This window comes from Castor canadensis, chromosome 8, assembly GCF_047511655.1.
Source record: "Castor canadensis chromosome 8, mCasCan1.hap1v2, whole genome shotgun sequence".
Taxonomy (NCBI): domain Eukaryota; kingdom Metazoa; phylum Chordata; class Mammalia; order Rodentia; family Castoridae; genus Castor; species Castor canadensis.
The window spans coordinates 18,521,799-18,548,892 of NC_133393.1; the positions used below are offsets into that span (position 1 = coordinate 18,521,799).

Below are 27,094 nucleotides of genomic sequence, written 5' to 3' on the forward strand. Positions count from 1 at the left end.
CCAAGTTCACTATTGTCACTTGAAAAGGCAGTGACTCAAAGACAAATTGTTGGTTTATCTGGAAAGCCAGCGAGCCAAAGAAGATGGAGGCTATCGCCAGCAAATACCATGTTCCAACTTCCCCAGGGACTGCAGGAGCTGCAGGTGAGGCATATGGAAGGGGTGCTGGGGAGGCAGATCAGACAGGCAGGAGCTATGACACTTACAAAGTTCAGCTGTCCATGGGCTGCTGTTACCTGTAGCTCACTGGACATTCTGGGTTCTGAAAATCTAACGAAAAGTTACAGAGAAGAAAGTCTTTGAATTCATGTCTGTTTAGTTCCTTTTCCCAGGAAGTTACTTCTGCAGTCAACATGGCACCAGAAGAGCCAATCCACAGACCCAGCAATTCACATCTGAGCACTCGAGGAAGAAGAGCAATTCAAAGAGATCTTCAGAATAACTGTGTTAAAATACTGGAAGAGATAATGGGATCCCTAAGACAGGAGATGAGAAAACTGGATCAGTTAAATAGGAAAAAGCAAATAGAAATTCTAGAAAGAAAAATATTGTAGTCTTTTCTTTTTTTTTAATGGTTTCAATCCCCTAGCGACAGCTAAAGAGGAAGTTAGGGAATTGGACCATAAATCTGAGGAAATCAGCTATAATGAGTCTGAAGACGAAAAAGAGGCTAGGTGCTGTGGTACACACCTGTAATTCCAGCTACTCGGGAGGTGGCGGTAGGAAGATCACAGTTTGAGGCCAGCCTGGGCAAAAGTTATTGCAACCCTATCCGAAAAACAAGCTTAAAGCAAAAGGATGGGGGCTTGTTTATTGCAGCACTATTCACAATAGCCAAGTTATGGAAACAGCCAAGATGCCCCACCACTGACGAATGGATTAAGAAAATGTGGTATCTATACACAATGGAATTTTATGCAGCCATGAAGAAGAACAAAATGTTATCATTCGCTGGTAAATGGATGGAATTGGAGAACATCATTCTGAGTGAGGTTAGCCTGGCCCAAAAGACCAAAAATCGTATGTTCTCCCTCATATGTGGACATTAGATCAGGGGCAAACACAACAAGGGGATTGGACTTTGAGCACATGATAAAAGCGAGAGCACACAAGGGAGGGTGAGGATAGGTAAAACACCTAAAAAATTAGCTAGCGTTTGTTGCCCTCAACACAGAGAAACTAAAGCAGATACCTTAAAAGCAACTGAGGCCAATAGGAGAAGGGGACCAGGAACTAGAGAAAAGGTGAGATCAAGAAGAATTAACCTAGACGGTAACACACATGCACAGGAAATCAATGTGAGTCAATGCCCTGTATAGCTATCCTTATCTCAACCAGCAAAACCCCTTGTTCCTTCCTATTATTGCTTATACTCTCTCTACAACAAAATTAGAAATAAGGGCAAAATAGTTTCTGCTGGGTATTGAGGGGGTGGGGGGGAGCGGGAGGGGGCGGAGGGGGTAGTAAGGGAGGGGGTGGGGGCAGGGGGGAGAAATGACCCAAGCCTTGTATGCACATATGAATAATAAAACAATAAAAATTTAAAAAAAGAAAGGATGGTGGCTATGGCCAGTATAAAAAAAATAGAAAATACAGAAAAGAGGTTGAAAGACATGGAGGACAGACTGAGATGGTAGGAGATAAATTTAGGCCTTTTTACAGAAGGAGTTAGTATAGGAAATATTAAAGAGACAAAGGCTGAGAACTGCAGAGAATTAAAGAAAGGTAGGAACTCTCAAATGGAAAAAGCAGACAGTCTTGAGCAATATGTCAATAAAATCCACCTACACAAACCGTGGCATAACCATAAAACATCAATCCTCTTTTCCAAGCACCCCTTAAGTATGGATTGCCTGAAGCTGCCTTGAACCTTCTCCAAGTTTTATAACCATGGGGGCTGAGGCTGGGGACATAGAGCCACCCCTCCCCGTATGAGGAAGGTGGCCTTGTTGTTTCTATAGACTGTGACCAGACTATGCACTAGGATTGAGGTTCTTGTCTTGTCTCCATCATAAGCAAATCCTCCTCAGATTCAAGAGTGACACCCAGCACCTGTTCCCCAACCACCAAGTCCTTAGACTTAATTATCTGGAATTGATCGGTTCTCCTTAAGCCTTTGCCACAGCTCCTGTGATCATTGACGTTTTTCTGTAACAGAAGGCAATATTAACAATAGACGTTTGCTGAGTGACTAATGGATGCCAGTGCCATATTAGTTGCTTGATACACTTTCTAAACCTTGTAAGAACTTTGCAGACTGGGTATTATGCTGCATTAGTCATCGTTGCCTAAGAAATACTCCAAAACTCAGGGGCTTAAAACCACAGACACCGTCTCACAGCGCCATGGGCAGGAATCCAGAGCAGCTTAGCCAGGTTCTGGCTCAGGGTGAGAGTCAGCAGGCTCAATCGTGGTGTCAGCCAGGGCTGCAGTCACTTGAGGATGACAGGACTGGGGAATCCGCTTCCAAGGAACTCACATGGCTGTGGGCCCAAGGATGGCTGCAGTTCCTCCCAGGTTCCTCCCCATAGCACAGCTCAGAGCAAGAGAGCTGGCTTTCTCTAAAGCGCAACCAAGATGGAAATCAGTCTTCCGCACCTCATATTGGAAATGACAAGCTGACAGTTCTGTCCTCACACAGACCTTCCTTAGTATAGAGCAGAGGGGACTAAGAAGAGTGACCAGGAGGTCGTCTTTGGATGGCTTCCCATGGATGCCTTTCATACAGGAGAACCTGAGGCTGAGGGGTGTCTGTCACCTTTGGGGGCCACTTCTCAGTCTTCAGGACACTGAGGACTCATCAGTCCTCCCAGTACTTCTGGGAAGGGGAAGCACCCACCCTCTACAGACAGGAAAGGAAGGCAGGAGACACCAGCTAAAGCCACCCTAGCTCATTCACAGCCGTGCCCTGACTTACAGCCTCGTCCCTCAGGCCCTGGCCTCCCCGAATGTGCGTCCCCCCGATTTTGGGGTCAGGCCTGGGTCTGCCCCGCGTGCGCCTGGGGAAAGTGTGCAGCGGGGCCGGGGCTGGGGCCGGGGCTGGGGCCGTGGCCGGGCCGGGGCTGGGGACGGAGATGCGGACGGGGCCGGGATGGGCCGGGGGCCGCGTGTCTGACGCACCACGCCGCCCGCCAGGTGCGGTGGACCAAGACCGCGGGCAGCGCGTCCGACAAGTTCCAGGAGACGTCGGTGTTCAACGAGACGCTGCGCATCCAGCGCATCGCGCGCACGCAGGGCGGCCGCTACTACTGCAAGGCGGAGAACGGCGTGGGCGTGCCGGCCATCAAGTCCATCCGCGTGGACGTGCAGTGTGAGTCCCGGCCCGGGGCCGAGGCCCGAGGGCGCAGCGCCACGGCGCAGGTGGGGAAGGCGCAGGATGGAGCGATGGCCCCGCGGTGAAGGAGGACCCTGGAGACTTTCTTTTTGCGACCCAAGGGGTGTCTCTGCTGTCCCTAGGCCCTGTACCGCCCTATTCCCTTTATACATTCCCATCTGTAAGGCCACATGACCTTTGTGACAGCCCTGTAAACCGGGCAGGACGCAAGGATCATACTTCTTCTACAGAGTGGGGAAACTGAGGTACCCAAGGCACAGGACTTGCTCGTGGAATAAAGCAAGGTAGTCCCATATCTAAGATGAGGACACGGGGCTCTTTCCACAGTACCTCCTGTCTCTGTTTTTATCCCTCCCCCATCAGGGACCCCCCCACTCCCACCCCGCAGTCACCACACACACACATCTTTTTAAAAACGTTGAGGTCTGAAGCGCTGATGTAAGTGGTGGGCTGTGGCCTGGCGTCAGGGACTGAAATAGACTTTGAAAGCATAGACCAATATCCCATAGAATGAGTTTTTATTATCATTGTTAGTGGTGGGACTAATAATGATAATAAAAACTTTGAACTCAAGGCTTCATGCTTGCAAAGCAGGCATTCTACCACCTGAGCCACTCCTCCAGCCCATTTTGCTCTGGTTATTTTGGAGATAAGGTCTCCCCACCTATTTGCCGGGGTTGTCCTCAAACCTCAGCCTCCCAAATACACAGGATGACAGGCGTGAGGCACCGACACATGGCACAATGAGCTAATCTTAAAGTGACTGGTTTGACAATTTCTTACCTGCCCCTCTGTGAGCTCTGCCAGGCATTAGTATTAAAAAGAAAATCTCCATGTGATTCTTCTGTGCAAACGGGGCTGGAAGCCACCCATCAGGTCTAAATGGCCAATAAGGAAACTGAGGCTCAGACTTGGGCAGGGCATACTACAAATTCACAGCCAGACTGGGGTGAAATAAAACTTTCCTCGATCTGCAGTCTACAGTTGTCCACATTGTCCTCCTCACCCCCATGAAGGCCACTGGGGTAGTCAGGAGGGAGTCTGTCAGGCCCCTGCCTCTAACAGGTTGTTGGTCAAGCTTGAAGCCAGAGGAGCATGTGGCTCTCTAGAAGTGTTCCTGAAGGGCTTTTGAGCCTGAGCCTTGGGGTCACCCCATCCTGACTCCGTGGGGACTGTGTCCTTGTAGACCTGGATGAGCCTGTGCTGACGGTGCACCAGACGGTGAGCGACGTGCGAGGCAACTTCTACCAGGAGAAGACAGTGTTCCTGCGGTGCACGGTCAACTCCAACCCACCTGCCCGCTTCATCTGGAAGCGGGGCTCTGACACCCTGTCCCACAGCCAGGACAATGGAGTTGACATCTATGAGCCCCTGTACACCCAGGTCAGAACGGGCAGCTGGCTCACCCACTCTTCCTCTTGCACTCACAAGAGAAAGGCCCTGGTCACTGGTGATCTGGAGCTCTCAGCACTGTCCTGGTTCCAACAGTTCTGAGCCTGCATCAGATAGCCTGGGGATGGAAAAAATCAGAGCAAAGAGGTTGGGGAGCAGGGGGTGAAGACAGGAGAGCCCCCAGGGCAGCATGCACTATGTAGGGGAAGGTACCCAGGGACAGGCAAGGCATCCCTGCCTGTTGTTGGCTGGCTAACATTAGGGACCCATGATCAGTCTCTGCAAGAGTTTGGGATGGAAAAATGACTCCTCTTCCCATGGGCTCCCTGTAGTCTCAGGAGAAGGCAATGAAACCACCCTGCCAGGGCTTTCAGTGGTGGCTGTCAGAGCCACGCATGTGGCCTGTGGGCCAGCCTCGTGTTGGTGTGGGTTGTAAGACAGAGAAGACCCTCCTTATCCCTCTGTTTCCCAGAGTGGGGAAACTGAGGTCTGTTTCTGGCCAGTGTGCACAGGACAGCCTCAGACCCAGAGAAGCCTGTGGGGGATTTGCCCAGGGTATGGAGGGTCCCTGGGGGTAAGTGGTGAGGTGGGGGTTGGGAAGGTGGAATTTGAATAGCAATGGACCTTTTGTCTGTGATGTGATCATGGGGGACTCCTGGAGACCCAAGCAGGCTCCTCACGCCTGTGGTCCACCGCTGCCCAGGGAGAGACCAAGGTCCTGAAGCTGAAGAACTTGCGGCCCCAGGACTACGCCAGCTACACCTGCCAGGTGTCTGTGCGCAATGTGTGTGGCATCCCAGATAAAGCCATCACCTTCCGGCTCACCAACACCACAGGTACCCCGGGGCCGTGCCCACACTAGTATCTAACCCCTCCCCGCCTGTGCCTCCCCTACCCAGGGCTTCCCCAACCCTCTCATCTTCCCCTCATCTAGCCCTCACAGTCCCCTAAGACTCCCCATCCTTGTCCCCTTAGCACCGCCAGCTCTGAAGCTGTCTGTGAATGAAACGTTGGTGGTGAACCCTGGGGAGAATGTGACAGTGCAGTGTCTGCTGACAGGCGGTGATCCCCTGCCCCAGCTGCAGTGGTCCCATGGGCCTGGCCCTCTGCCCCTGGGTGCTCTGGCGCAGGGTGGCACCCTCAGCATCCCTTCAGTGCAGGCCCGCGACTCTGGCTACTACAATTGCACAGCCACCAACAACGTGGGCAACCCTGCCAAGAAGACTGTCAACCTCTTGGTGCGATGTAAGTGGCCTGAGGAGGGGGAGGGGGAATGTCGTGAGGCGGGTGGGGGTCCCTGTCCTCCAGAAGCTACCAGTGAACTGGGGAGGGGGCCTGTTTACTTCCCCTCCATAGGTGAGACATGTCTAGGAGGCAAATTCCAAGCACTTTGGTTTCCCTGCAATTCAGCTGTCTGCCAGCAGGAGGCAGAAGAACTAAAATTGATGTAAACCTGTATTTACCATTTACATTTCCAAATCTAACTTCAGCAAGCCAAGAAATAAAAGGGCTGGTATTGATTGGTATGGATTGCCTAATTTTTTTTTTTTTTAAGATTGGGAAGCGGGCTGCAAAAAGCTAAATGTGGACACCATAGTCTTCAAAAGAAATTTCCTGGCTTTCTTTCTCACTACTTGATTAACTGAATTTAAGTGAAAATAACCACATTTCCACATACTTACATATAACTTCAGTAGCAAAGCATTTCAGTGACTATGAAGGTAATTACCAAGTGTGAAAAACGATAGGAAACTTGGAACACCCCGTACAGAAGTACAGACACTTTCCATAGTAGACCTCATCCTTGCCGGTACACTATGGTCTTGACCTTGCTTCTCTGATTCAAGGAGGAAGCTCTCAATTCTTTTGCTTGCACAGCCTTAGGTGTTGGTCTTTTCCAGATCCTGGCTTGCTCTTAGCTTTTTAGTCCTGAAAAGTCAGGTATAGCCTCTGTTGAGACTGGTAACAGATACTTCATGGTCCATTTCTCACTGACCCACCAGTGTCTTTCTCTTTTCCCAGCTAGCTCTCTCTGACTTTACTTAGAGAAAGTAACAAGATTGTGGCCATCTGGTGACTGCTTTTGCCTGCAATGGTACTTTTCTCATGAGAAGTTTTCTCCACCTGATTTCCACTTGACCTTTAAAACCTGGGTTGGCAAGATCACATTGTACATCAGAACTTATAGTCACCTTGTAGGGTGACTGCAGCCTGCTTTGTCCAGCCCAGTCCTGATTTGTGGCCTGTGTCCTGTCCAATCAGCACCCAAGCTATTAAGAACTCTAACTCTTGTCTTGCTTCAAAGTCCACTTTTTTTCTTTTATTTTTAAGGTAGGATCTCACTGTATAGCACAGGCTGGCCTTGAACTTGCCATCTTCTTGCCTCAGTCTCCCAAGTACTGGGATTTTATTTATTTATTTATTTATTTATTGTTTTATTGTTCATATGTGCATACAAGGCTTGGGTCATTTCTCCCCCCTGCCCCCACCCCCTCCCTTACCACCCACTCCGCCCCCTCCCTCTCCCCCCCCCCAATACCCGGCAGAAACTATTTTGCCCTTTTTTCTAATTTTGTTGTAGAGAGAGTATAGCAATAATAGGAAGGAACAAGGGTTTTTGCTGGTTGAGATAAGGATAGCTATACAGGGAGTTGACTCACATTAATTTCCTGTGCATGTGTGCTACCTTCTAGGTTAATTCTTTTTGATCTCACCTTTTCTCTAGTTCCTGGTCCCCTTTTCCTGTTGGCCTCAGTTGCTTTTGAGGTATCTGCTTTAGTTTCTCTGTGTTAAGGGCAACAAATGCTAGCTAATTTTTTAGGTGTCTTACCTATCCTCACCCTCCCTTGTGTGCTCTCGCTTTTATCATGTGCTCAAAGTCCAATCCCCTTGTTGTGTTTGCCCTTGATCTAATGTCCACATATGAGGGAGAACATGCGATTTTTGGTCTTTTGGGCCAGGCTAACCTCTAAGTACTGGGATTTTAGCTGTATTCCACCATGTCCAGCTTTTCTAAGATCCACATTTTAAAAAGAGACTAGACCCTTTCCTTTCTAAAGCCTATATTTTTATGTAACTTCATTTAGGATGATTGTATTGGTCTTTTATGATAAAAAATTGCATAAGTTGTGGCAGTCGTACAGCACACAAGAGAAAAGTGTGCAAATGAGTTCTGCTGATGCATCCTGTCAAATCTGTATTTTACATGTCCAAGGTTTAAAACAAAAATAAAAATAAAGCAGTGTGGTGGTCAAGAGTGTTTTTTGGGAGCAAATTAGTTAACCCAAAGAGATCTATGTTAAGTGCAAGGAAGAGTGCCTGTGCGCACTGGTAGTGTGTGTTCCATCAACAATGGTGCAATTGTTACTAAACTCAGTTTTCTGTAGTGAGCTTTTTAAAACTTCCTTTTTTTTTTTTTTTTAAGACAGAGCCTCACTGTGTAGCCTAGGCTGGCCGGGAACTCTTGATTCTTCTGCCTCAGCCCCTCGAGTACTGGGATTACAGATGTGTACCACCATGCCAGGCCTAAAACTTTTCAAACACATCTGAGCAAGCAGAATGGTTTCCAAGCAGAAAAGAGTGATGGTCTCTCTTGGGAGGGGGGTGGCCATAGTTCCCCAACCCCGAGATGGCCATTTTGAGGGGAGAAACTGGGTTGGGCCAGAGTGAGACATGAACTCAGCCCCAGCCACGTCTCCCTCCCCACCCACTTGTAGCCATGAAGAACGCCACGTTCCAGATCACCCCGGATGTGATCAAGGAGAGCGAGAACATCCAGCTGGGCCAGGACCTGAAGCTGTCATGCCACGTGGATGCAGTGCCCCAGGAGAAGGTGACCTACCAGTGGTTCAAGAACGGCAAGCCAGCACGCATGTCCAAACGGCTGTTGGTGACCCGCAACGACCCTGAGCTCCCTGCTGTCACCAGCAGCCTCGAGCTCATTGACCTGCACTTCAGTGACTATGGCACCTACCTGTGCGTGGCTTCTTTCCCAGGGACCCCTGTGCCTGACCTCAGTGTTGAAGTCAACATCTCCTCTGAGACAGGTGGGTAGCTGGAGGGGCTTCAGGGAGATGTGGGGGAGCTCGAGAGGCCCAAAGTGGGCCAGTGGAGGCAGCAGCTTGAGAAAGGAAGGCCAGAGCGAGGACACCATTTGTTCATGCTGCATACATTTGTTATGTGCCTGACCCTGCGCTGGGCCCTGGGGTAGAGTCGTGGGGAAAAGAGGCCCTGCCTTCATTGAACTGAGACAGATGTTTGATCTGAGATCTGAGGGAGGAGCAGGATTTTACTAAGCAAAGGAGAGGAAGGGGAAAGAGCAATGCAGACCAAGGAATCAGCATGTGCAAAGGCAGGAAAACACACTGACCATTTGGAGAACCGAAGGAAGGAGAGTGGCTGGGAGAATGGAGTCAGATGCGTCTGGAGAGGTCTACAGGCCCGGATTATGTATGGTTTTGTAGTCTGGATCGTTTGCTAGGGTGGCCGTAACACTATAGGCTGGGTGATTGAACAACAGAAATTCACTTTCTCATGTTTTTGGAGGCCCGTAGTCGAAGGTCAAGGTGTGGGCAGGGTTGGTGTCTTCAAAGGCCTCTTTCTTTGGCTTGTGCATGGCCATCTTCTCCCTACCTTCACATGGTCTTCTGTGCATGTCTGTGTCCTGGTCTTCTCCGCTTGGAAGGACACCAGTCAGATTGGTCGGAGAGCATCCTAGTGACTTTGTTTAGCCTTCATTGTCTCTTTAAAAGCACCAAATATTGTCACATTCTGAGGTACAGGGTGTCAGGACTCCAACATGTGAGTTGGGGAGGGGTACAATTCAGACCATAACAAGTCATTATTCTGATAATAATAAATTACAAGAACGAAATGACACTGCTAACATCTATTGAGTGTTCACTGTGTGTTCTGATGACTTTACATTTCCCTCTCCCCTTTGGGATTTCCTTAGTCGTTAGCCTTATCATTTTACAATGAGTGGAGACACTTAGCTAAGGTAAAACACCACAGTGCATGGTTTTGCTGGGAAGGCAGTCATCTTCAGAGCTGCTGTCAGCCACGACTATGGGGTTTGCACTCTGAGAGTGACAGGTGATCAGGGGATCTTTGGGAGAGGGTCCCCAGCACCTTGTGCTGAGGAGCAGGCTCACTGGCCAGGTAGCCATGTGACCAGATGCAAAGCTGAGGATGCGGTCGTGACTATGTCCTCCCTTGGCCTGTCAACTCTCAGGCCTCAGGTTCTGTGACATATTAGGCCAGGTGGCCTCAGAGGGCCTTCTCACCCTGACCGATGCACAAAGAGAGACCCAGTGAGACTGCAGCAGTCAGAAGAAGCTTCTGGAAGGAGATGGGCTTGATTGAGTTGGGCCTTGGAGTTGACCAGAACTCCACAGATGCCACAATGCCTTTGTGCCAAGCCTGGGAGAGGGGCTGAGGAGCCAGATCGGAAGACACCGCCTCTTCCTCGATACCTGGTCAGGGGAGGGTCAAGGTAGGAAAATGCAGGTCATACCCTGGGAATGTGATTGGGCAGATACAGGAGGAATCTGGGGACACTAGAGAGGGAGCACCAGAATGCCTGAAGTCAAAGGAGGCTTCTAGAAGGGTGAGGTGGAATTTGTCAGGTGGAAGACAAGTCCAGGAAAGAATACAACAGGCAGAAAAGGTGGGGGAGGCCCCACAGATGTAGATTTGGCATGTCCAGGGAGTGAAGTGGGTTCCTTACACTTGTCCTGAGGCTGGGACAAGATGAGAGAGGGGAGCTGAGGCTGGGGGTGTCCAGGCTAGAGCCTGAGGGCCTTGTTTGCAGAGTGGAGCTGTTGGAGCTATAACCAGAGGGCAGCGCTTTAGCCTGTGGGGGGCCTGGAAGGGTTGGGAGCAGGATGTTTTAGAGATAGAGAAGGGGCCTGTGGCTGTTTCTGTATTTGGCTCAGAGGTCTGATGCCTGCAGCATGGAAGCTTTTTATGAACCCCTGGAAATGATTTAAACCTGGAAAAATGAATGAACTGGCTCCAAAACACAAAGAGAAAACTGCAAAATTAAAGCCAATAAATGTATAAAGGTTTATAGGAAATAAATGATGTGAACTAGGTAACTGGAATTTAGCTTGCCTTGTAGAGTTATTTACAAATAAAAATGTCATATTTAAGTACATACAATGTTAAATATTTGATATTCATGGGTACATTTTAATTTGATGTGGTAGGGGAGGGGGCCTACAAAAAAAGGGAGGTCTTCAAAAACCCTCCATGTGGGCAAGGTGGTGGGTTGGATTAGGTTCAGCTATGAATAAACAAAGAAGGCTAGTTAACAGTGGCTCAATGGTAGAGCACTTGCCTGTGATGTGTAAGGCCCTGGGTATCAACCTCAGAACCTCAAAAAAAAAAAAAAAAAGAAAAGAAAAGAAGGGTGGGAGAGACATGTATGGCTCCTTCTACAAAAGCCAGCTGGTGAGCAGTTTGGATGAGGACAGCATCTCTGCTTCACCAAGTCTTGGGGACCCCAGGCTCCATCTGGTTTGTTGTTCCATCATCCTTAGCACTGCCACCTCGTCAAGATGGCAGTTCTAACTGCAGCCAGCGATCTGCATTCTGACTTGCAGAAAGGAGGAGACAGGGGCGTGGCCTCTTGCTTTTAAAAGACTTTGCTTTCCCTCATACCCCACTGGTCAGAGTTTAGTCCGAGGCCAGCCAGCGGGGTCAGGTAGTCTTTATTCTGGGTGGCTGTGTGTCCTGCCCATAATCAAGTATTCTGTTACTTTGGAAGAAAGGGTGATGACATTGGGGATAGACTAGCCCCCTGTGGTGACACCCGGGCAAGAAAGAACTTAGGCCAGCCACATTGGGGGAGAGAGGGAGCTAGACAGGAAATTTAGTAAAAGGGCTTAAAGGGTGGAATCCCTGCACTTGGTGAGGTGGGGCAGAAGGGCTAGACCAGGCTGACTTCAGGGCTCTTGGTGAGCTGGGGTAGAGAGAGACCCAGGAGGTGGGGAGGATTTGGAGAGGTGATTGTGTTTTGGAGACTGAGGGACAGTAGGAAGCCTGGGATAGGGGAGGGAGGCTTGCACCTGGAGGGACTAAGGCAGGAGCCCCAGGGCAGAGGCCTGGAGAATGCCAGCTCCCTCCTACTGTCCCTGACTGTCCCTCCTCCCGCAGTCCCGCCCACCATCAGCGTGCCCAAGGGCAGGGCGGTGGTGACCGTGCGCGAGGGCTCGCCTGCCGAGCTCCAGTGCGAGGTGCGAGGCAAGCCGCGGCCGCCGGTGCTCTGGTCCCGCGTGGACAAGGAGGCTGCCCTGCTGCCCTCGGGGCTGCCCTTGGAGGAGACCCCGGACGGGAAACTGAGGCTGGAGCGCGTGAGCCGCGACATGAGCGGGACCTACCGCTGCCAGACGGCTCGCTACAATGGCTTCAACGTGCGCGCTCGGGAGGCCCAGGTGCAGCTGAACGTGCAGTGTGAGTGCCATCTGCCCGCCAGTGCCAGCCGGCCTGGCCCTGTAACACCCCCCTCACCCTCGTCCCAACCAGCCCCTCCACCTACTGCTGAGCTTTGTGCTGTAAGACATGGGGGGGCGGGGGGGGGAGAGCTGAGTCCTTTGCCTCACTTCCACTATCAAGTGCCCCCCACATTCATTTTCAGGGACCTGGTGAACAAAGAAATAACTTGATTTTGACAGGTAGAAATGGGATTTTGAAAGAGGAAGAAAAGTGCTGTGGTCCCACGTGGACAAGAAGGCGGTCCTTAAGGGGGGACAGTCTAACAAAATGATGAAAGCTAACCCACTACGTGCCAAACGCTGTCCTAAGAGCGTTTAAATGCATGTACTCATTTAACCCTCCGCAGCCCTGTTGGCAGATTCTGTTATTTCCCCTCGTTATTGAAAAAAGGGCGACCGAGGCACAGAGAGGTTAAGCAACTTGCCTAGATTCTCACAGCTAGATAAGGCAGGGCTGAGGTTTGAACCTAACCATCTAGCTCAACAGCAAGTGTTCTGAGCCCCAAGACTACGCTGTTCTTCACTTGGGGAGGCGGTGAGGGACCCAAATAAGCCACAGCTAGGGCGCAGTCTGGGAGCATGGCCCCTCTACCGGGAACGACCAGGAGGGAGCAAGTATGTGCGGGTCGGATAGGTGAGCGTGGTATAGTAGGAATAGGTGCGAGTGTGCACCTGTCCTGAGATCTCCCCAGGCTGGGTGGGGAGTTACGGGACTGGGGACAAGTGCGTGGTGGCTGACCGGCGTCCCCACCCTCAGTCCCGCCCGAGGTGGAGCCCAGTTCCCAGGACGTGCGCCAGGCTCTGGGCCGGCCGGTGCTCCTGCGCTGCTCGCTCCTGCGAGGCAGCCCCCAGCGCATCGCCTCGGCCGTGTGGCGCTTCAAGGGACAGCTGCTGCCACCGCCGCCTGTGGTCCCCGCGGTCGCCGAGGCCCCAGACCACGCCGAGCTGCGCCTGGACGCCCTCACCCGCGACAGCAGCGGCAGCTACGAGTGCAGCGTCTCCAACGACGTGGGCTCAGCCACCTGCCTCTTCCAGGTCTCCGGTGAGCGTCGCGTCGGTCCCGCCCCGCCTGCCCACTCCCCCCCCCCCCCCCGCCTACTCCGGGTCAGCCTCCGCCTCTACACGGTCCTGCTGCACCTGGCTGGGCCATGTCGCTTTGAAGCCTGCTGGCTCCAGTGCCAGCCCCAGACCTGCCCATGCCAGGTGTAGACCCCACACCCTGTGCCCCCCAGGTGCCCCCCTGTGCCCTCCACGGCTCACGCCCCGTTCAAGGCCCACAGATAGCTGCCCTAAGCCAGGCCATTACAGCTCAGTCCCTCTCCCCAGGCTCTTACAGCCTGGCCCCTTTGAAACCCAGCTGTCCCCAGGTTGAGGCTCTTTCTTTAAAGTCCTATGTGCTAAGGTCTAGAGGCTCCGCCCACAGAAAACATAGGCTCCGCCCCCTACAGCCTCGTCCTATCTCAGCTCTGTGAGTCCACCCTCCAGCCTAGGCAATACCCGGTCTCAGGCAGTCCTCTCTGGTCCTTAGGGAACCCCTCCAGGACTGAGCTCTAGCTTAGAGGGGAGATGTCCCGAAACAGCTTCTCTGAAATGTCAGGGTGAAGATGGGCCAGCCAGCACACATTCCCTGAGCTGTCACCCTAGACGTGCAGGCCTGTTAGTGCCCAAAAATTGCTCTCAGCCCCATCTCTACATGAAGGCATTCCCGGATGGACCGACTGGGGCTTCAGACAGGTGTGAGGATGGGTCAAAAAGGCGTGGGGGTCGTGGAGAAGGTGGAGAGATACAGAGAGGGATGGTCTGAGTTGCCAGCAACCCTTCCTTTTTCCTCCATTTGGGGAGAGCCACCTTCCTGCCAGATCTGGTGACAGTGCCTCTGGAGGAGAGCTGCAGGCTGTCTGTCCTCCATTCCACTGCACCCCAGCTTCAACAGCCCCGAACTCAGAGGTTATCCCTTCAACCCTTGTTGTAATCTCCCTATTCAACAGCGGGGGGTCTAGGACCACAGGTCATTGGCCACCTCTCAGCCCCTCCCTACTCACTAGCCCTGCCAGCCAGAGGCCCCTGTGACATTTCCCACCTCCTTCCCTCTCCCCTGTTCTCCCACACTCCCCCTGTTCCTGCCTTTTTGCCTTTGTCCATGTCCTCTTTCTTCTCTTCCTTTTTGTCTTTCCTGATTCTCTTTCTCTGTGTCTTCCCTAACCTCCCTTCCATTTGGGTCCTCCCAAATGTCACCTCTGCTTCCCCCTGCCTTTCCTCCCTGTTGTCACCAATGCCCCTTCTTGGGATTTGCAATCTCTCTTCTCTTCATCTTCCCTCCTACTCCACCCTCATTCTTCCTGTCCCCTTTCCTCACAATACTCCCTTTCTCTTTGTCCCCCCTCCATGCCTCCTCTCTCTGTGTCTCTTCCACCCCCCCACCCTCCACGGCCCCATGCCCCCCTCCCCACCCTCTCAGCCAAAGCCTACAGCCCGGAGTTTTACTTCGACACCCCCAACCCCACCCGCAGCCACAAGCTGTCCAAGAACTTCTCCTACGTGCTGCAGTGGACTCAGAAGGAGCCGGATGCTGTGGACCCTGTGCTCAACTACAGACTCAGTGTCCGCCAGGTGGGCGGGGGGGGGGGGGGAGCAGGGCGAGGCAGTGGGGATGGTGTATCTCATGGTGACACAGGGAAGGGGCTGGAGACAGGGGCTCCGATACACCACCATCCTACAGACAGCCCCTCAGAGGCAGAGACAATGGTCTGGACAGAGCAGCAGGAGCTGAGGGCCTCCAGGCTTGTGTCCCCTCTGGGCCAGCCTCTGAGCACAGCCTTGAGAATTGGGCAAGAGACAGCTGGGTTCCTGGGGACACAGCACTGCTCACAGAGCACAGACGCCACTCTTGGGTCAGGGCTTGGGCCGGGGCCACTACAGTGCAAGGTCAGAGTCTTCATGCTGCCCTGTCAGCCACTCCGTCTAATTCCATGTGGTCCTGCTCAGCCCAAGAGGCAGTGGTGGGGAGCGGGAGAGTGTGCCTTGGGGTGTGTGGCGGGGGGACACTGGCTGGAGTCAAGGCCATCTTTGTAGGAGCTTGGGCAAGCTCACATCTCTGTGGCCTCATTTGCTTATCTGTTAAATGGGGGAACTTTTAACAGTCTCCCTCAGAAGATTTGCATATTAATGAATTAATAGTGACAAACACTTAGAACTGTGCCCAACACACACTAATTATTCAGTAGGTGTGACTGTGGCTGCTATTATTAAGATATCCCTGGAAGCAGGACCAGGAAGGGGTGATTGTCCCATCTCACAGATGAGGAAACCAAAGGCCTGACATCCTAGGCCTCCCTCTTTCTGCTCCTCATGCTGTCCCATCCTCACCTTCTGCCGGTGCCTGGGCTGGTGCTGCGCAGAGGGCGTGGCCTGCTGGGCATCTGGGAACTCCCTGTGTCTGCAGCTGAACCAGCACAATGCCATGGTCAAGGCCATCCCTGCACGGCGTGTGGAGAAGGGGCAGCTGCTGGAGTACATCCTGGCTGATCTCCGTGTGCCTCACAGCTATGAGATCCGCCTCACGCCCTACACCACCTTTGGGGCTGGTGACATGGCTTCCCGCATCATCCACTACACAGAGCGTAGGTGACAGTGGTGGTGGTGGAAGTGGTAGTGGTGATGGCAGGGGCGGTGGGTCCATTGCACGCCCAGGGACTCCCTGTCCCCTCCCTTCCCTTTGTACCCTCTGAACTCGGGGCTCTCCACTGAGTACTCTCTTACCTTGTCACTGCAGCCCAAGCCTTTTGGTCCCCTGTCCCTAGGTTTCAAACCTGGGCAGCCTTCACACAGCCCTACACTTTGTTTCTGATTAGATTTTCTTGCTTGCTTTCTCAGCCATCAGCTCTCCGAATCTGTCAGGTAAGACCCCTGACCACTTTGACTTCCTTCCCTACAGGGACACAAAGGCTCTCCTGGTGACAGCAAGGGACCTTGAGAGATACTCAGAGAGAAAATGGCTTCTCCCTGCATTTCCATGGGGCAAGGGCCAGGAGCCTCAGGCTGGGCTGGGTTTATTCTGGGACTTAAAGGCTGGCTGTGTGTGTGTGGAGGACATTGTCCCTGTCTCCAAGAGAAAGAAGGGAGAAGCCAGGCTACCCCACGTCCTCTGTCCCCTGGGGCGGAGATCCTTAATCTGTGATCCATGGCTCCCCAAGAGGTCTGTGTGTAGAATTCAAGGGATGTGTGAACATAGAGGGGCACACATTTATTCCTTTATTTTCCAGCAGAAATTTCACATCCATGTCAATGATTGTACTCACAGTAGAGTAATCAGTGCTGGTGACTGTCGTCAGGAGAATGTCATGTTTTCATATCCTTACAGGTAGTGCAGAAAGCTCCAAATGTCATTTACATCCACTACGGTACTTCCCAGACCTAACACTAGATCTTGTGATTTAAGTAGATAATAAAGAAACCTGGTTAGTGTATAACAGATCATAAAAATATTTTGACAACTGTACTTCAATATAATTGATTTCCTTTGAAATCCTGTGCGTTTCATTCTAAAATCACCATTCTGAGATGGTATCCTGAGATGTCAGGAGGGCCTATGACACAAAGAAATCTTGTTCTAGGGACAGATTTGTCCTGGGCCCTGTTGCCTGGTCTCTCTGACCCTGAAACCCTGGGCTCTTGCTTAGATGCTTGGGAGCTGTGTTGGGGGTGGTAAGGGAGAGCAAGGCCGACCCTCTGTCTCACCCCGCCCCCAACGCCCTGCATGCAGATGACACCTGCCACTTTGAGGATGAGAAGATCTGTGGCTATACCCAGGACCCGACAGACAACTTTGACTGGACACGGCAGAACGCTCTCACCCAGAACCCAAAGCGGTCCCCCAACACTGGTCCCCCCACTGACATCAGTGGGACCCCTGAGGGTGAGGACATGGCCTGCTACTAAGAAAGATTGCTTCTGGGAGAGGTCTAGGCCCACGGAGCCCCAGTGTGAGGGTGCAGGGAGACAGGGCCCTGTCCTGAGGGAGCCCCGGTCTGAGGGAGACAGAACTCAGAGCTGTGCTGCCCTGGGATGAGCGTGGGGAGGACGGAGCTAGGACTGGGCACTGGGTTGGACAGTGGCCTGGGTGGGTGGGAGGAGCCTATTGGCACCATCTTTCTGTCCCCTGCAGGTTACTACATGTTCATTGAGACATCCAGGCCCCGGGAGCTGGGGGACCGTGCGAGGCTGGTGAGTCCCCTCTATAATGCCAGCACCAAGTTCTACTGTGTCTCTTTCTTCTACCACATGTATGGGAAGCACATTGGTGAGTAGGGGAGCAGTGAGTCTGACCCTGTGTTGGGGGTTGCAGGGAGGGAGTCACAGGAGACTGGGGACCGTCCTGTGTGATTTAGCCGAGCTTTCCAGCTTGGCTAAATCACACATCTTGGAAGGGTGTGGGCAGAAAATTGGCAAGGCAAGAAGTTGAGAGCTCTTAACTTCAGCTTTTACAAAGAAAAAGGCTCCAGCAAAAGGTGGGAGGCATGGGGGGCTGGGGGTAGAGAAAACAACTCAGTTGTGTATACTGAAAGCCTGCCAGGCACCAAGTAGTATGCACACAACTCAGAGAGGTTAAGCATTTGCCCAAAGACTGCACAGCATAGCAATCCCCAAGACCTAAACAGGAGTGTAAGGTGCTGCTATATGACTGTGAGAGAAGTGCTGCTTCCAAAGCATGTGACTTTTGGGACTACCTCTGGTAGGACTGTCAGTTTAATCATGAACTCATCAGTTCAGCCATCGCTTTCAGAGCCCTGCCCTGGCACCTACAGCTAGTGGGAGACACAGGATGACTAAGGGCATCAGGAAAGAGCTGGTGACCAGGACCGGGGCCAGCCAGCTGGTGAGGGGAAGACCTCACTGACTCTGGGGATGGTCCTGGGAGATTGCTGAGGAAATGACAATTGTTAAAGATGTCATTTGTTTACTTATTACCTTATGGGTCACAAGGTACCCAAAGGTGCACAATGAAAGTGTCCCTCCCATCCCTTCTGTCACCTAGGGCCCCTCCTCAGAGACATCAACGGACTAGATTTGAGGGCAAATTTCCAGGGAAACTTTATGCCTGTAGAAGCCAGTGTCTGTCTGTCTGTCTCTCCTTTCTGGGCTTGCCCATTCTTAGCTCACTGAACGCTTCACTGTGTTGCCCGGTTCAGAGTGACTGTACGCATGTACGCACCCAGGCTCATCCCAGAGCCAGGATGATGGGCCAAGCTGAAGGATGGGGTGTGCTGGGGGGGAGCCCCCAAACCTTTCATACAGACCAGTTCACCCAGGGCTGGGGCTGACGCTTCCTCTGGAGTGGGTGAGAGTGGGTGAGCAGCACCGCCCTGCCCTGCCCAGCTCTTGTTTTCTTTAGGTTTCCCCAGTCACAGTAGCCAGTTCATTCGGGCTTTTCCTAGCTTTTGTACTACACCAAATCCCCTCTCCCAGGGCAAACTGGGATGGTTGGTCAGAGTCAGGAAAGTCTGTGGGACAGATAGCCCTTGCCCTGGGGTCCCCAAGGGTCGAGCAAACACTAGGCAGTGAAGCCTGCTGGGGAGGTGAAGGGGGGCAGGTTTGAGCTCCCCTAAGGGAGACCCTGAAGGCACCTGCCCTGTCAGGAGGGGGCTGTGGTGGGGGATGGTCCAGCAGGGATGCTTGGAGGGACCCTGGTCCCAGATCATGTTTCTGCCCCCCTCAGGACCCTCTGAAACTTGCCACTGCCATCTTCCCCCACCCTCCCATGCCTAGTCCAGTCCCTACCTGCCTCTCTGGTCCCATATGATGTCACTTGGCTCCTGCACACTGCTATCCCTGGTTTTCTTTAAGTCCACCAGGCACACACCTGCCTCAGGGCCTTTGCTCCTGATGGTCTTTTCCCTCAGGTCTCTTCAGTGAGGTCCTGCACCATCCCACATGAAAGAGCTCTGTCCCTTTGCCTGCATTATTTTCTTTACAATGTTTGCCACCAATAGAACGGAGGCACCACAAGGGGAGTGATCTTTGTCTTGTTCTAGTGCCTAAGATGGGCCTAACTCGAAGTGATTCTCAATTGGTGAATGCATGAATGAATGAGTGAGTGAGTGAGTGATGGGGGCTGGGGCCTAATAATCCATAAGGAAACTTCCAACCCCAAGATTCCATGAAAGTCTGTGACAGTCAATGGAATTTCTGCATTCAGCATTTATTAGTGAGACCCAGACCGTCCCCTAGGAGTCAGAGGAGGAAGGGAAGCTGTGGGTCCCATCAACTGCTATACTGCAGGGCAGCGAGTGGCCTGGGCACAAGGAATTGCAGTTTAAGGACTCAGAGTTCACAGGAAGGATAGCAAACTCCCAACGCAAACCCGGGAAGGCTTCCTGGAGGAGGTGGCATTTCAGGGTTGCTTTGAAGACTGAGAAGGATTCAGCTAGGGAAGCAACAGGAGGGAAGGCATCTCAGGCCTAGGGAAAAGGCCTGAGGCTGGAGAACATGATGTGTCCAGGTATCAGCGTCCGTCCTGGTCGGCTGTGGCAGGGGCAAGAGAGACAGGAGCAATGTGAAGGGCAGACCCGCCCCAGGGGAGGTGGAAGATCCTGGTCTCTGGCTGACCCCTGTCAGGGGGTGTTGGGAAGCCCCTGCATGGAGAGGACCTTGCAGGTGCAGGGGTGCTTAGAGAAGGGGGCAGAAATTGGATTTTTGTTTGAGCAGTGAAAGTGCACACTTTCCTACCAGGGCCCTTGGGGCAGAGGGGCAGAATAGTTAGTGGAGGAGAAAGAAAAGGTAAGGAAATTGGTGCTGGACCCTAGGGGGATGGGGACATGGTTAGATCTCCCAGTGGGGGAAGACATAATGGTCCCTTTGGGGCTAGTAAGGACCCCAAAAGACACTGGGGCTTGGGCCTTGTCCAAGCCAGGGTGGACACCTCCTGTTCTGGTGCTGGGTGCAGCTTTGTTGAGGATCCATGTCCTGCTGGCGAGGATGCCTTGAGCCTTTACTGCTGGGAGGGGCTGTTTCTCCTGGCCCCTCCCCTTCATCCCCTCCCACCTGCCTGGCAGCTGGGTGCCAGCTGTCCCCAGACCGTGGGTTTCACTGGCTTACCTTGGTCCCAGCCAACTCCTTTCATCCTAGGCAGGTAACATTTGGTGACTGTGCCCCACAGCGGGGGTCTGTCTATCTGGTCCCACAGATGGTGCGGTTTTGTCTGTGGGCACTGCCATAGAAATGCCAGCCACTGGGCACTGCCTAAGATTGATTTCCCTTCCCCAGAGTGAGGTCTTTGGAGCCACTGGGGGGCTCAAAGTGGGCTGGAACTGACAAGGAGGGGCATTGACACTGGTCAGGTGCTCTTAGCCAAGCGTGACCCCCCCTTCTTCTCTTCTAGGCCCCCTCAGAAGCCCTAGCATTTCAGCTCCCTGCGGCTGTGGCAGATGGGCTCAGCACCCCAGGGCTGATGCCTTCAAAATCTCACAGTCATTGTCTCTACCACAGTCCTGTAGTGCGTGTGCTAATTAATGGCTTTTCTTTACATCAACTCGCTCCGATTTTGTTTGGAATTTGGCTTTGTCCTAAACATCAGAGTGGAGAAATCCCGGGCTGGGGTGGAAGGGTGCACTTCATTCGACCCAGGAAGCATGAAAAAAAGTAGTGAAGCTACTCAGGGTCCTTTTCCTCCTCCAGAAGCGACAGGACTGCCAGGTGTGCGTGCCCCTGGGGAGTCCGGCTCTGCGCTGCAATGTGGGCCTAGAATGGGGATGGTGTGTGTGTGTTCGAGGATCAGCTTCAGTGACCAGAGGGAAGGAAAGAGATGAAGGAACATTTGCAAGTTGCCCTGATGAACTGAAATCCGAGGCTGTCCCCTTTCCCACACTGTGGTCCCCTGTGGCAGTGGGCTGCAGGCACCATCTGGGGGTGGGGAGAAGGTTCCATCTGACAGGGCAGTGGAGGGAGAGGACTTGGTGGAAGGCAGGGGCGCCCTGACCAGACCTTATCGCCCTGTTCTCTCACCCACCACAGGTTCCCTCAACCTCCTGGTGCGGTCCCGAAACAAAGGGGGTGTGGACACACACGCCTGGTCCCTCAGTGGCAATAAGGGGAATGTGTGGCAGCAGGCCCACGTGCCCATCCACCCTGGTGGGCCCTTCCAGGTGAGTCCACTGGGCCTGGGTGGACGCACGGGCTGGGAACCCTTAGGAAGGCCCCCTGCTAGCTTCTGGGAACCTGGGGAGGAAAACGCAGCAGAATACAGGGGACTTCCAGGTAGATAGAGTGGGAGGGGCAGGGGTAGAGCTCTCCGGTGCTGGGCAAAACATCCCCAACTCCTGTCCCCTGTTCTCTGGCCCCACCTAGATTATTTTTGAAGGGGTTCGAGGCTCGGGCTACTTGGGGGATATTGCCATAGACGATGTCACACTGAAGAAAGGAGAGTGTCCCCGAAAGCAGATGGACCCCAATAAAGGTACATGACAGGGGAAGGGGGTGGGGCTGCCAGATCTGTGAGGCTGTGAGGGAGGGGGACCTGTCTGTTAGAGGAGGGTGCTTGTGTCCGAATGGGACTTGGGGAATGGTGTGTTGTGTGAATGCTTGCTTACCACGGCCCTCCCTGACTCAGGCCGTGAGGTGTATGAGGACAGGGAGACCCCCCCCCCCACTTCAGGAGCTTACTGCATTGTTTAGTCTCAGAGCACCTCCTGCCCCCCAGTCTGAGTGCCTGTCTGCATACAGGTGCTCACCTGTGGCTCCAGGTGTGAGCCCGAGCCTGCCTGGGTCAGATGTTTCCAATACTAACAGCTCCAGTTGCGTGAGCAGTTATTATGTCCCAGGCACGGTACACAAACCTGTGTATGCATATTTCATGTAATCCTCACCACAGCCCTCTGGGCTTGCTCATACTATTAGATCCACTTTACAGAAAAGGAAACTGAGGCTCACTGAGGTCTGTGTCTTACTGAGCAGGAACCCTGGCAGGCTGAGTTAGCCCTCACACCATGCCAGCCCACGTCCATGCTTACGAGTGTGTCTGTGTGCATCGTGTGCCCACTTTCAGGCCCCCAAAACAAAGTAACGGGGCCCTCCCACAGCCAACCTGCCTGCCACTCCCCGCCCTTACTGGAGCTGACCAGAGCCCTGGGCTGTCTCCTCTCTCTCCTGTCGCAGTGGTGGTGATGCCAGGCAGTGGAGCCCCTCACCAGTCCAGCCCACGGCTCTGGGTGCCCATGGCCATCTTCCTCTTGGTGTTGCAGAGATGATGAGAGCTCGTGGCCCCCCACCCTGCCCCCGGCACACCAAAGTGTCCACATCGTACCAAAGACTGACCCCTGCCAGCCGGGGTGCCCAGGGGCAGGGCCGGCCCGCCTGGGAGGGGGCCTGCTTGGTTGCGTGGATGAGCAGAGAACAAGGACAGAAGTTCAGCTCTGAGGCCCTGGAGATGGTTGTTCACACACTCGCACACACTCACACGCAGTTATATTAAAGCACAAGTTTCTATCCGACCTGCCAGCACCTTCTTTACTGCGGAGACCCGGGACTTGCCTGAATGGCGTCTGCCACCCCAGGGACCTCGGCGTGACATAGGCCTTGTCCCACCCAGCTGCACTTGTGGTGTGTTTCCAACCTTCCCCTGTCCCCAAACTCAAGGCCGAACTCCAGCCCAGTGGCTTTTCCACATGGGAGCCAGAAGTGGGCAACACAGGAGCCCCTCCTTTGGTCAGACTCTGGGACTCCCCGACACGACGAAGGCAGGGATCAGAGGAGGGCCAAGTGGGACTTTGTGAGCTCTGTGGTCGCCCCTGTCCAGAGGACAAGAAGAAAGGGGCGTCTGCAGCACGCAACTGTTCCAGAGCGGGGGCTGGATGGTGGAGATCTTTGTCACCCCAGATCCCCTGACCTGTTTCTGGGACATCATATCCCCCTCCTCATTGTGCCCCCTTGGAAGGGACCCAGCACCGGGTCTTGGGCCTGGGCATCTGGAGAATGACACGTCCCTTCCCGCTCCCCCCCCCACAACCAGTAGCTGGACTCCCAAGAGCACAGCCCCCCTGCAACTTCAGCCCCAGTTGGGACTCAGAGGAGCCATTTTCTAGAGCGAGGATGACTTTAAGGGGCAGAGGAGAAGTCCTGCTTCTGTGATTTTGTGCCTCCTGATCGGACACTGAATTTGGGAGTGGAGTGGAGCCTCCATTTCTTATGTGTTTGGCTGGAAGGAGAGTGTGTGTGGAGGGCAGAGCACACATGGCACAACACTCTGTGCCCAGCCATTCCTTCCTCCCCCAGGCTCAGTGGAGGTGTGCAGAGCTGGGGGTGATGGATGGGGACTTGCCAGTCCCCTGAGAGCGTGAAGGAGCTCCTTGGTCTTGGATCCTGGATTGGAGGCTGAGATTGATGGGATGGGATGGAATTTAGGTCTTTTCTCTTTAACACCCCTGCTGAGTGCCCACTGAGCCATCAATGGGAGAGAGGAGCCCCGGCCCCTTTCAGGATGAGTTTTTATGCACATGTGCATGTGGACACATGCACTGTGCCAGTGTGTGCAAGCGTGTCTCTGTGTCCCCATCTGTGTCTGCATACAGCTGTGTGCACACCTCTGTGTGGGTGGGTGTGCAAATATGGGGGTGTGTGTGCAGTTACAGGTATCTGGGAGCTGGGGCTGAACCCCATCTCTAGGAGTGCCTGTATATGTTCACATACACATCCACGTTTGTGAGCGATGTGTTTGTGGGGTGTCAGCCAGGTAGATCACTTCCTGCCCTATTCTATAGTCTCAAGCTTCCCACCTGGGCCTGGAAGCCCATCTTTCATCCCCGAGGATCACACAGAGTACAGAGATGACCCTACTGAATGCAAGCACCTTTGGTGGGGTTGTCATAGGACTCGTCCTGGAGCATTTGGTGGGATCAGCTGCAGAGAAGAGGCCTGGAACCTAGGCAGCACTGCAGTGCCAGGAGGTAGGTGGGGGACCAAGGCACATGCTGCCCAGCTCCCCCTCTGCCAGGCCTGTGTTATCATTATTATCAACAGCTGCTGGATTACCAGGCCAGGCCACAGCAGAGCCTCCTGGTACCCCACCAGTGTGGCTGCCTTCCTGGCCCATCCAAGGCCAGGAAGCGAGTGGCTACAGATCCCCAGTGCATGCTTTCATCGTGTGTTCTGGGTATCGTTCCTTAATTGTTCCATCTGTGCAGAGTCTGTTGTCCCAACTAGACTGTGAGCTCCTCCTCTGAGCCTCCCTTCTCCTGCTCCTGCCTAGCACAGGCGAGACTAGTATGAAATCACTCTGTGGGTTTTGCCTGGTGGGATGGATTGTATAAGCCAGTGGTCCACAGTCCTGCTTCTCCTCGTTCGTCTCTGTATCTGTAAAGCCTGGCACAGAAAAGGTGTGTGGCACGCTTTTGCCTTGCCTTCTAGGCCTGCCTTCTCTGTGGCTAGGGCATCCCTGCCTTGAGGGTGTTCTGCCTGGGCTAACTAAGTGTGGTCCTTGCGTGGGAATGGGTGAGCATGATGTGTGTGTGTCTGTGTGTGCCAGTGTGGTAGGCTGTATGCTAGCGTGCTGGCAGTGCCGACACGGGTGCCAGTCTGCGAACCTGCAGGGCAGCCCTGGGTGGCTTGTGTGTCAGTGTTGGTGTGTCTGTGTGCACCCGTGAGTCACATCTCTGGGTCACTTATGCTGCCTGTGTCTTCGAATGTCAGTGTCCTGGTAGGTGGTCCCCAAACTCCCCCAGCCCTGGGGAGACCAGGCTGGCTGGATCCAGCGCACTTCCCCTGGCAGCCTCGCCCTCTGGGCCAGGGTGACTGAGGCATATTGTGGCCTTAAAACAGGGAGTCTGGGGTCAGCCTTCAGGGTGCTGGGACCCTTCTACTCTCCCTCCAGGTTGGGGCTGGGGAGGAAAAAGGGACTCCTGAGACCAGATGCAGAATAGCAGCTGATGGAGTCTTGGCTTGGCCATCCGGTGCTGGGGACCATGGATGCCACCTAGGAGTGCTGAGTTAGTGAAGACCAGGCCTTCTCCTCCTCCTGGCATGCTCCTCCCACCTTTGAGATCCCAGACGTCAAAGGCCCCACAGTTAGGTTAGGTACAGCCTGTCTTAGAAGCCAGCCACTACCGCCCCACGGGTGTCACATTGCTGGCCGCTGCTCCTGGACTCTACTGTTAGTGTAACTACAGGGAGAGGTTCAAATCGCCCTGTCCCCAGGGTGCTACAGATGGTCCTGTGCTAGGAGAGGCACCACCTCCTTGCCCCAAATTCTGGCCTCTTCTCTCAAGCCCCAGACGCTCCCACCCCAGGGAAGGCATGGGTGCCACACGGAAGCTGCCCTCACCTCTGCTCACACTGACTGTGGACTCCTCCAGGCTCCCAAATAGAAGAGACTGTGTCCCATTTCCTGCCATCTGTCTTCACAAAAGCCTGAGCTAGGGATGAAGGTCAGTGTGTCCTTCTGGCTTCCCCTAAGGACCAGGAAGGCTGAAGTTCCAGGGTGCAGAATCCTTGGGTTTTCCTCTCCCTGGACAACAGCTCTGGCAGCTGGAGGAGGGATGTCTCCAGGTCTGTCCCCAGGGATGTGATGGGTGAACCCACTCTGGAGAGTCCTCTAGGCCATTGGTTGAGGTTGGGTTCTTCACTTCAAAATCAGGGAAGTGCTTTCCTCTCCATTGTGTCGTGTGTGTGTGTGTGTGTGTGTGTGTGTGTGTGTGTGTGTTGGGGCAGAAGGACCACTCTTTCCTGGAGAAGATCCCTTGACGCTTAGTACTGGAAGGGACCTTAAAGAAACCTAATTCAATGCCCCCATTTTACAGGTGAGAAAGCTGAGGTCCAGCGAGATGGCATTTGCCCATCTCCACCTCTCTCCCCTTTGTGGTTCATTGCTCAGGGGCCCTTCTCACAGTGGCCTCCCTCCCAGACCCCTTACACCCTCTTCCTACCTGCTCAAATCATTCCATCTAAGCCCAACTCTGAGGGCCCCCTTACTCCAGGGAAGCCAGCTCACCAAGTTCTCCCCAACCCAGGAGGGACAGAAAGGAGGGGACCGCTCCAGCTCTGAGGCCTCAATGACTTGGGAGAAAAGCCAAAACCCCTCATGCCCAGGCCCACGCATCTGACCCCAGCCCATCCTACCACCAAGGTAAAAGCACAACAGGAGACCCCATTCAAGGGTGAGACGTTTTGGGGTTGTGTTTTTAGTTACACGACCCCATACTCACCCTTTTGCCTTGCTCTCTGTCTCCTCCCTGACTTCTCCCCCTTTGCCCCCTTTCTCCCTCAAGCCCTCTGATGTAACCTCTAGTTTCTGACACGGTTGTTTCAATCAATAAACTGCAGTGTTCTAGCACTCGGGGTCAGGTTTGTGTGTGAACAGGTGGGTGAGAGGGAGAGGGTGGGCTGGGGGAGCGAGAGGGGCTGGGAGGTTCCTTTTAGCCCTCTTCGGTCAGCCTTTCTTCTCTTTGCTGCTTATCCCTGTAGCTCCTCTGTGGTCTGGACAGTGGGACCTGGTCCTGAATGAGACTCTGTAGTCTCATTCATTTGCTCATTGCACAAATACCAAGCTCATACTGTCTTCATGGAAGCTCCTGTTTAGTGGAGCGAAGGACTTGAAGTTAAGAACCACACCAAGAAGTCTATAATTCAGGCTGTGAAGGAAAATTGGGGCTGTGAAAGACAGTTCCCATTTCAGTTGGGGGTTCAGGACAGGCAGCTCTAAAAAAGACATTTAACCAGGAGTGGTCGTGCATGCCTGTAATTCCAGCACTTGAGAAGTTGAGGCAGGAGGATAACGAGTTTCAGGACAGCCTGGGCTATCCAGTGAGACCCTGTCTGAGAGGGTGGGGAATGGGGAGAGATTTAAGAGAGACCTAAAGAATGATGGGAGTTTGTTGGGGCAGAGGGA

General features: G+C 53.4%; 1 protein-coding gene across 2 annotated transcripts in view; it reads left to right on the top strand.

The window, feature by feature from the left end:
• Mdga1 (MAM domain containing glycosylphosphatidylinositol anchor 1) overlaps window positions 1-26,539 on the top strand; it is a 56,854-nt gene extending 30,315 nt beyond the window's left edge. The window contains exons 3-17 of one of the 2 annotated variants that reach the window (XM_020175911.2): window positions 3,136-3,310; window positions 4,521-4,717; window positions 5,430-5,562; window positions 5,702-5,971; window positions 8,443-8,772; window positions 11,885-12,181; window positions 12,980-13,264; window positions 14,681-14,832; window positions 15,665-15,842; window positions 16,096-16,119; window positions 16,985-17,137; window positions 17,387-17,521; window positions 21,232-21,362; window positions 21,565-21,673; window positions 22,372-26,539. In XM_020175911.2, the coding sequence (XP_020031500.1) occupies window positions 3,136-3,310; window positions 4,521-4,717; window positions 5,430-5,562; window positions 5,702-5,971; window positions 8,443-8,772; window positions 11,885-12,181; window positions 12,980-13,264; window positions 14,681-14,832; window positions 15,665-15,842; window positions 16,096-16,119; window positions 16,985-17,137; window positions 17,387-17,521; window positions 21,232-21,362; window positions 21,565-21,673; window positions 22,372-22,463 (2,661 nt within the window). In that variant the 3' untranslated portion in view covers window positions 22,464-26,539. The remainder of the gene's footprint in view (window positions 1-3,135; window positions 3,311-4,520; window positions 4,718-5,429; window positions 5,563-5,701; window positions 5,972-8,442; window positions 8,773-11,884; window positions 12,182-12,979; window positions 13,265-14,680; window positions 14,833-15,664; window positions 15,843-16,095; window positions 16,120-16,984; window positions 17,138-17,386; window positions 17,522-21,231; window positions 21,363-21,564; window positions 21,674-22,371) is intronic. The other variant, XM_074082286.1, reaches the window with a different exon arrangement.
• The last annotated feature ends 555 nt before the right edge of the window (window positions 26,540-27,094 follow it).